The sequence below is a fragment of the Cantharellus anzutake genome (assembly GCF_015039405.1).
Source record: "Cantharellus anzutake strain C23 chromosome Unknown EI90scaffold_79, whole genome shotgun sequence".
Taxonomy (NCBI): Eukaryota; Fungi; Basidiomycota; class Agaricomycetes; order Cantharellales; family Hydnaceae; genus Cantharellus; species Cantharellus anzutake.
This window is the reverse complement of record NW_024067029.1, coordinates 244,171-254,184: the sequence shown is the minus strand read 5'-3', so window position 1 is coordinate 254,184 and position 10,014 is coordinate 244,171. Positions and strand designations below refer to the sequence as shown.

General features: G+C 49.5%; 1 protein-coding gene across 1 annotated transcript; it reads right to left on the bottom strand.

The window, feature by feature from the left end:
• Positions 1-7,784: 7,784 nt before the first annotated feature.
• EI90DRAFT_3250542 (peptidase S8/S53 domain-containing protein) lies at positions 7,785-9,245 on the bottom strand (the record flags this gene model as incomplete). Its single annotated transcript, XM_039066578.1, has 4 exons — positions 7,785-8,594; positions 8,650-8,918; positions 8,964-9,073; positions 9,124-9,245. The coding sequence occupies 4 exons, from the start codon at positions 9,243-9,245 to the stop codon at positions 7,914-7,916; spliced, it is 1,182 nt and encodes a 393-aa protein (XP_038910618.1). The 3' UTR covers positions 7,785-7,913.
• Between the last annotated feature and the right edge of the window lie 769 nt (positions 9,246-10,014).

The window sequence follows — 10,014 nt, the reverse complement described above, 5'->3', positions numbered from 1 at the left end:
CCTCAGGATCCCCCACAGGGACACCTGGGTGACTATGGCTGTATGTGAGGATGACGTGGCACCCATCATGTGACCCAAGCCACATGTATATAAACATACCTGAAGTGGGAACCAAAGAAGTAGCCTTCTTCTCACCCTTTTCCACTTCAGGTAAGTAACATAGTATTCCCTTTTAATAATAATAACACCCTTTTCCACTTCAGTCTAAGTGGCCAGGGACTGTCTCCTGAGCCAGGCCTGCCAGTACGCATGCCCGCTCCACACCCCACTCGACTTCTAGTGTCAGGTGTCTCACCTGGGCCTCCTCTACCCCGGACGCGTCCCTGACATTCACTGGAAGTTCCTGCTTACCCATGTGACTTTATGTACATCATGGCTACATATGGCTTGGGGTTCGGGGCTATTGCCCTGACAAGGACAGGTGCATACAGGCGTCCAAGTCCCCCATGGGAGCGCTGGTCTTCTTCGTCAAGAAGAAGGATGGATCACTACACCTAGTCCAAGATTACCGGAAGCTCAATGAGATCATGGTCAAAAACTCGTACCTCCTCCCGCTCATTTCGGACATCCTCACATGCCTCCAATATGCCAAGTACTTCTCAGCGCTAGATTTGCGCTGGGGATTTAACAATGTCCACATCAAGGACAGTGATGAGTGAAAGGTGGCATTTTCGACCAACCAGGGACTGTTTGAGCCCACTGTCATGTTCTTTGGCTTGTGTAACTCCCACTTCTACCCTGGAGGAGCACTGGAAGGTCGTTTGAGAGGTCCTGGAGATGCTGTGGAAGTGGAGGCTCTTCTTGAAGCCAGAGAAGTGTAAGTTCAAGCAGAAACAGATTGAGTACCCCGGCCTCATCATCTCTGAGGGGAGCATTGCAATGGATCCTGTGAAAGTCCATGGAGTTCTTGACTGTGTCATATCCATACATACCCGATCCCGATCTGACTTCTGGACCCTCCTCTCCACCACCTCCAGATTCCCACCTCACCTCCTCCTCTCACTTCTCCTATCACCCTCACCTTCCTTCCCTCTCCTACCTTACCCCCATCCACTCTGATACCCACCTTTGGATGTGATGCCACTCCTCTCCTCACCTCCTCCTCTCCCCATTCCTCTCCTCTCCTCGTCACCTCCTCTCCTCACTCCTCTCCCTCTGACCCTCTTCCACCAACCTCCACCAAAGTTATGACCTTCCGCCACAGTCCCGTACCCTGTACCCAGACACCACTCGTACCTTCGCTCCGAGATCCCATCATGGTTCCAACCTTGGACTTTGACTCCACCTCAGCTTAAGTCCATTGCATTGGTGACCTCATTCTACGTAAACACCATTGCCAATATTCCTTGGACTTTCAATCCCACCTCCATAACCTCTGTAAGCTCCACTACCTCCAAGTTATATGGAATGCCCTTGGCACTTTCACTGCTTGTACTGTATCCTTTGCACTTTCCCCTCATCCCTATTTGGACTACTGCTTCCTGTCAGAGACCAGGTTCAAGACGAGGGAGTGTCTCTGTAGCGGAGGGCTTTGGCCTCAGCGACTTCTGCCAAGAGCGCTGTGCCTAGTGACATGTCCATGCCCTAACTTACTGACTGGCAATCAGAACCGAAGGGGGGTAACTCTAGTTGATTTTATTACTGGAGTGTAACCTATGTACAAGCGGGATATATATATGGTTACAGCGAAGACGGGTCCGCAATTGGCGGAGCCGAACAGAGCGGAGCTAATGGGGTTAAAGCATTAGCCGACTGAATATTACCGATGAGTCGGGTCATGGGGTTAGCGGTAAGGCAGGCGATAACCCAGAAACGGAAAGGAGGGATAGGCCCAAAGGTGGGCTCTGCAGGGCAGGCGAGTGTATTGCCCAGCGGAGGCGGGAGTGCGCTAGCGGATGTCGGAGCTGTCCGGAAGTCTTCGGGGCTCCGTACTTAGGGAGGCGTAGGTAATAAATTGAAAGGAGGTGGTGGTGACCATCGAGGGGTACCGAGAGGATTGTGGAATATGGGAGCTCCGAGGTTAGTGAAGAAGGAGCGGAGTTAGACCGGAGGGAACGGAGGGACCGGAAGTCGATGGCCGGGGATGGATATGACACTTCCTTCCATTTTAGCCAGTTAGTCATCAACCCCACTTCACCTCATCCTCCTGCCCCTCTGGGCCCTTGCCCTCCCTACCTCCTTTCAGACACACCATAGAGTCAAACCCTTGACCCTTGGTGTAGTTCCTAATCCAAACTCCCTTTTTCTCCATTTGGACACCTCTGATTTGGACCTCCCTTTGTTCTCTTGTCCTCTGTCTCTCCTTATATATAGACTATGTACATAATCACCTGTACCCTAGTCTAGAAATTGCAGCCAGATACCCCCTTGAAATTCCGCCTCCAAGATTTACCTTGCCATCCTGAAATTAAGGACCCCATAGACAGTAGTGGCACAGTGCCCCCTTCTGAGTTGCTGAGGCCAAGGTCCTCCCAAATTAAGTCTCCCATTCCACTTCCAGAACTGTTTGAATCTCCAGCCATCTAACAGTGGGGTCAGACCCAGAATGGTCCAGAGTTGGACCAAAGGCGATGTTGGGCCAGAGGTGGGATAGCCTCTTGGGAGTTGGCAAGGGAGAGGGTGGTGTGGGGTTCTGGAGTTGGTTTCAGAGTTCCAGGAGCCCAGAGGTCAGGATGTATGGAGATGACACCCCAGAGAATCACATGACAACCAATTGAACCTCGCTAATGCTATTGCTAAGATTGACCCCCCAGTCAAACCCCCTGGCACATGACCCAGTTCCTTTGTCACCAGCCCCCCCTGGCAAATTGGGGATGTGTTAGAACCGGGTGGATTCAGACGACTCCGGAATGGAATCGGAGACTTAGCATGGAAGGACCTTGGCCTCAGCAACTCAGGCGGAGTGCTGTGCCATTGCTGGTTGTCCTGGGGGTCCCTAATTTCGGATCTAGCAGAGGGAAAGTCTCTTGGGGGAATTCAGGTCAATTTCGGACTGAGGTTACAAGTTACTATGTACATCGTATATAAGGAGGGGTCCGGAATCAAAAGGAGCGAGGGTAGGATGAAAGGAGACAAAGGGAGATGGAAAGAGGAACAACACCGAGGGTCAAGGGTTTGACTCAATGGTGTTTCCCAAAAGAGGAATGAAGGGCCAAGGCCCAAGGAGGAAGGAAGGAGGTTGGGAGTGGGGAGTGGCTAGCTGACTGAATAGAAAGGAAGCAGCAGCCCAAATAGGAATGAGGGAGAATAGTGGAATTGAATAGGACAATGCAATAGTTGCAAGGTCCGAGGTAAGTCCGGAAAGTCCGAACTCGGAAGTTAAACTCCGGAATATTGGCAAAGGTAATTAAATGGAATGAGCTAACCAATACAATGGGTATAAGCGGAGGTGGGGTCAAAGTCCGAGGTCAGAGCTAAGACCGGAGGTTCCGGAGGTGGAGACACAAACGGGATTCCAGAGCGGAGGTCCGGAGTCGGGAGCATAGGTTTTGTGTACTCGTCTGGAAGGTGTCGAGGTTGGGGTCGGACCTGGAATGTTCCAGAGTCGGACCGAAGGTGGTGTCGGAGCCGGAGGTGGGGTAACCTCTTGGGAGTTGGCAAGGAGAAGGTGACAGAAGGGAAGTAGGGCTCTGGAAGTCGGAGTTCAGAGTTCTGGGAGCCCGGAGTGGAGGTCGGGATTGTATGGATATGACAGGATGTAACTGGCACAGTTGTCATATCCATCCACAGCCATCGTCTTCCACTACCTCCGACCCTTCTGGACTCATATTCCACAATCACCTCTGCCTCCCTCGATGGTCACCACCCCCTCTTTTCAATATATTACCTACACTTCCCTAAGTATGGAGCTGTCATATCCGTGCATACCCGACCCCGACCCGACTTCCGGACACCACCCTCTTCACCTCCGGAGTCATAACCTACCGCTGCCTTTCCGATACTCACCTTCGGTCTTGGCAACACACCCCTCCTCTTACCTCTCCGACCCCTTCTCCGTCCGTTCTGATACTCATCTCGGACCGAACATCGCCCTACTCGCCACCCTTCCTACAACTCCGCTTCCCCCTCACCACACCTCCACCCTCCCGTCATCCCCTATGCTTTCTCCATCCGTTCCGATATCCACCTTCGGACCTGACTACTCTTCCTTACCTGTCCCCTCTCTCCTTCCTCCGTCACTCCTCCGCCACCCTTCCGCCAAGTTACGACCATCCACCGCTGTTCCGTACTTCACACTCGGACACCGTTCGTACCTTACTCCGAGCCTCCGTCATAGTCCATACCTCGGACTTTGACTCCACCTCGGTCTTAGTCCATTGCATTGGTGACCTCATACTACGTGAGCACCATTGCCAATATTCCTCGGACTTCCAACCCCGCCTCCGTAACCTCCGTAAGCTCCGCAACCCCCGAGCTTTGCGGACCGCCTCCGGCACTCTCGCCGTTTGTAATGTATTTCTCGCAATTCCCCCTCATCCCTATTTGGACTACTGCTTCTTTCTATTCTAGCCAGTTAGTCATCACCCCCACTTCCCCTCATCCTCCTGCCCCTCTGGGCCTCACCCACTCTACCTCCTTTCAGTTGTATCACAGGTCTTGCCCTATGACCTTCGGTACCGCTCCGCTCCCTCTAACCCTTTGTTCCCGTTCGGACGTCTTCGTTCCGATTCGGTCACCCTTTGTTCTCCTTGTGCTTTTGCCCCTTCCTTATATATATATCGGCGCTTGTACATACTCGTCTGGTTTCAGTCCGAAATCGACATGAATTCCCCCAAGAGACTTTCCCTCTGCTAGATCCGAAATTAGGGACCCCTAGGACAACCAGCAATGGCACAGCGCTCCGCCTGAGTCGCTGAGGCCAAGGTCCTTCCATGCTAAGTCTCCGATTCCATTCCGGAGTCGTCCGAATCCGCACATTCTAACAGGAGCCCTGAAGGCTTCCAGACAGCTCTGACGTCCGCTGGTGCACTCCTGCCCCTGCTGGGCAATTCACTTGCTTGCCCTGCAAGTCTACCTTCAGTCCTATCCCTCCTTTCCATTTCTGGGTTATTGCCTGCCATTCTGCTAACCCTGTAACCCGACTTGTCGGTAATATTCAATCAGCTAATGTTTAACTCTGTTAGCTCCACTCCGCTTGGTCCCACCATTCATGGGCCTGCCCTTGCTGTAACTATATATACTTAACTCGTACATAGGTTACACCTCAGTGATAAAATCGACTAGAGTTGGTCCCCCTTTAGTTCTCGTTGCCAGTAAGTAAATTAGGGCATGGACATGTAACTTGGCACAGCTGGTCTGAGTCACTGAGGCCAAAGCCCTCCACCATGGAGACAACTCCTTCATCTCAATCCAGTCTCTAACAACAGTGCTCCCTCTGAGTCCCTGAAGCTGAGTCCCTTCAACTATTGTCACCTCTGGAGCTCCACCACCCCTCCAGTTGTCTCTAGTCCCCTGTCAGATGACCTGGACCACCCTAGCTCCATCCAACCTCCTGCCTTGGCACATTACCTGCTCAATGGCACCCAGAATTCATGCATCCATGAGATTTCAACCCTTTTTGCAGTCATATCCATACATACCTGATTCAACTCACAGACCCTTTCTGCCACCTCCAGAGTCTTACCTCTCTTGCCATCCACTTGCCAGGGACAGCTCCAAAAGCAGTGAAGTCCCTGTGCAGGGGACTTGATGGGACAAGTAGCAGCTATGCATAGTGGTGGTCCTGTCATGGGGTGAGCATCCCTGACCACTTAGTCTGAAGTGGGAAAGTGAGAAGAAGGCTGCTTCTCCTGTTCCCACCCCAGGTGCTGTTATATACAAGTGGCTGAGGTCAATGGAAGGAGCCACATCATCTCCACACACAGCCATGCCTCTCCAGGTGTCTCTGCAGGAGATCCCAGGGATGGCCGCTGTGTGGGCAGGAATGTGTGCAGTGAGTGTGGCAATAGAGGCAGTGGCATTAGGGTGTAGTGGTACAGGAGGGGTGTGTGGTGTTCCCAGGTATGTGGGTGCACCAGTGGTACAGAGAGAAAGAGGAAGTTGACCATAGAACAGAAATAGAGAGAAAGAGGAAAGAGGAAAGAAAGAGGGTGAGGGTGAGATAAGAGGAGTGGGGAGAAATGGTGGGGGAAGCAGAGTAGGGCAGTGCTGTAGGAGGGCAGGATGGGCATACTCCATAATGTGGAATTTTTCGCGATATACACATCAAAAATGGGTCTCACCCTTGTACATTATTAAGGATTGAGAATGAGAAAAGGGAACAATAAAAGAAAAAAGAAAGGACTTTTATACGAACTGAATCAACCCATCCCCAAAGGAATCGGTTGAGAATTGGTGGAGAAATTATGCAGCAGAATCCTCTTGCACTTGACCAAAACTCAATTGGAAAAAGGTCAAAAGTTGATGGCAGAGGATGATCTAGGGGTCATTAATTGTGGAATAATACCCATAGATCCAGCGCAGAATCTCATCCAGAATGGAAGAGTAGTTGTGGAGAAACCAAGGGAATTATCTGACTCCAGGACTTGACATGTGTCACAGGACTACACAAGAAACATCAATGGTCACATTTGGGTCAGCTTTAGCAAAATTCCAGAGGAAACCAAGCTAGGAATATGTGAGCAATGCAAGGGATATTATCAAGGAACTTTTGGAATTTTAGGAGATAATTTAGTCCAAGTTTCCCTGTGCATGGACAATTGTATTTCTTTTGTTCTTTGGGATTTTACTCAGGCCAATGGCACCTGAACCTTACCACCATTGGTGGTGGAGGCTTATCTAGCCAAAGCCATTTATTTCGAACTATTCCTTGGCACAATGAATTCCCCCCTCTTCACATCTAGCTTGGAGTCAGTGCACTCTGGGGTGAAACAAGAGGCTTAGTGACTAAAGCTAAGGAAAAATTTGGTCCTTAGGGCAATTCCACCAGTTTAGTTGAGTGGTTGGTTTGTTTGTTAAAAACATTGAACCTAGTACACTGGACCTCCTGCACCCCCTCCTCTTCTTCCCTGAGTTGTCAGGGAGTCAGCTGGAGCGTTCCCTTCCCTCTTCCCCCCCTCTCTCCCCTCTAGGAGTCTGTTCCTGCTTGCAGCACAGTGCAGGGTCAGGCAGGGTGTGCCCTGACACCACTCCAATCCCCACCTTCGGATCCAACCTCACCTTCCATCTCCCCCACCTAATCTTCACCAAGGTACAACCCCCCATTTCTGTCCTGTACCCTGAACTTGGACACCAATTGTGCCTCTGCTCCAAGATCCCATCTTGGTCCTGACCTTGGACTTTGACATCACCCCAGCGTAAGTCCATTGTATTGGTGACCTCATTTCATGTAAACAGCATTGCCAATATTCTGCAGACTTTCAATCCCACCTCCATAAGGCTCTGTTACCTCTGAGCTTCATGGACCTCCCCTGACCCCTTTGCTGCTTTAATGTATACTTCACATTTCTCCCCTCTGTCACCAGCTCCCCTGGCAAATTGGGGACAACAAGAATGTAATGGGCACAGCGCTCCATTCTGAGTCACTGAAGCCAAGTCCCTTCAACACCCCATCACCCTCAGAGCTCTGCTCCACCTCTGGCCTGTCTCCAACCCACCATCAGATGACCTGGAACACCAAGCTCCACCCAACAGCATTGCCTGGATAGTGGTCAGACCTATCCAAGGAATGTTCTTCTGACAACCCCCAGGACAACCAGCAATGGCACAGTGCTCCGCCTGAGTCGCTGAGGCCAAGGTCCTTCTTAATTGAGTCTCCAATTCCATTCCAGAACCATCCAAAACTGTCCATTTCTAACAAATGCCTGCAACATCATCTGAGTCTACATGAGATAAAATTGTGATCTATTCAGAACAAAATACTGCCTCCAATAATCCTACAGTAGGGTAAGATGTTTTGTGAAATTATCATGGGATTACCAAGGTAATGGTGCCCTCAATTTCGTGGTTCCTGTTGGTTGGCCCTCAACTACTTCATCACCATGAATCTTTAAGCCTCTTGTTAGGTCAGCAGGACGTATCTCAGCAGCTGCCTGACCCAAAACTTCACCAAACACCCCTGCAACAAATGCAGCTGCCATGCTAGTGCCACTCTTTCTGACTGATTCAGTGTTGCTCCTGATTCCAGCAGTTCGAATGTTGACACCTGGGGCAAATGCAATGATGACAGATCCATAGTTAGAGAAGGATGCTATCATGTTTGTCTTGCCATTGATAGCACCAATGGTGTTGACTCCATCAACAGATTGAGGAATGGAGTTACTTGCATCCATCTTGTTATTCCCCGCAGAGACTACAACATGCATCCCAGTGGCAATCATCTCCTTGACTGCATCGGCAATGGCAGAGGATGGAGGTAGGGAGATACACATCAAAGTGACGGAAGGATGAAGATGATTATTGAATAGGAATTGGCCAAAAATGAAGTGGAGGCCCTGGAGTATGTAGTCGAGAGAAGTTTTGCCATTATCATCAGAGGAAACCTTGACTGCAATAATTCTGGCATGGGTTGCTATGCCATATAGTTTCCCAACTGCTATTGCAGCAGTAGCTGTGCCATGACCGATAAGATCTTCCGTGGACCCACCACCAACAACCTGCATATACAAGGAGTGAAGATCGATGATAGAGAGTGTATAAGGAGATACTCACAGTACCCCAAGAAGCACGTCCCTCCAAGTCAGCGTGATTAATCTTAATACCTGTATCTACTGCATAAATAAGAGCTTCAATTGGGGCTTTGTCACATTCCTCCATTTTAACTGAAACATTGTCATGTTCTGCCACATCCCTCTCATTCACTTCATGGAGGTCATGGTCAATGGAGATTATGACATCAGATTCAACATAAGCAACTTCAAAGCGACTGAGAATGCGAGTAAGGGATGCTCCAGTTGCATGTGCAGAGTAACCATTCAGGACTACAAAAGTCAGCATATTGGGGAAATTCTCTAATATCCACTTACACTTATGTTCATACTGGTAAGTGACTGAAAATTCTGACCCAGGGTTTCGGGTGGATACTTGAGTAATACCCTTGATATGAGCTTCCATATTTGTACCAGATTTCAGCACACTAAATAATGAGTTGGCCAGTAATATGCTATGCATGTTCATGGGACATACACAATGTATGAGTTGGGATGTACTGGACCTTTTGGCTTCTTGATATGAATGAAGGCAGCAAGGGTTGTAGTTGTGGTGAGGACAATTACAGCGATGAGAATAAGGGCAGTTGATAACTTCATTGCTGTAACCAATGGATGGGTTGTGATGAACAGGGGGATTAAGAAGGATGTAAGCTATAGGATGTCCAAAGAGCCATATATATACAACCTGATAGCTGACACACCGGTTCTGGGAATTGATTAATTTGGGTCACATAGAGTTAGGGCTCCTAGCAGATCAGATCGGATCAGATCAGATTGGATCAGGATCCAGATCCAGATCAGAATCTGTGGTGTTTAGAGGTTTGAAACAGAATCTGTATCCAGCAGTTAGAAATCTGTGTATGTGCAGACCAACTGCAGATTGTAAATAAATTGCATTTTGTTAGAATCTCCTCGATGAGAGAGCTCTAAAAATACCGAATTTGTCCATATTGGTGGAGAACTGATGGAGATAGGGGAAGTGGCAGAAAACTGTAGGGCAGGAATTGCTGCTCACCCACACAAGCCCTATATCGCAATTCCCTCATCCCACCACATCTCCAGTTCATGAAACATGTCACACATGTTCTCATATACCATTCACCTTTTTCCCAATTTTCCCAGAAGCATCCCAGTCCCCACAGACCAAATTCCCATGCCCACCCAGCAGTAGGGCCACACATGGAGATTGGATCCCACATATGGCGCTATCAATACTGTTAGCAATGCCTCATCAAGGAGGGTCAGGATATGTGATGGGTGGGGGTTGAGTTGGTTATTTTTGGGTTGGATACCATCTATTGCTTTATTGGTTTCTTGATTATTGTTTTCCCTTCCTTTTTCCGATGTTGTTTGTTGCCCATATGGC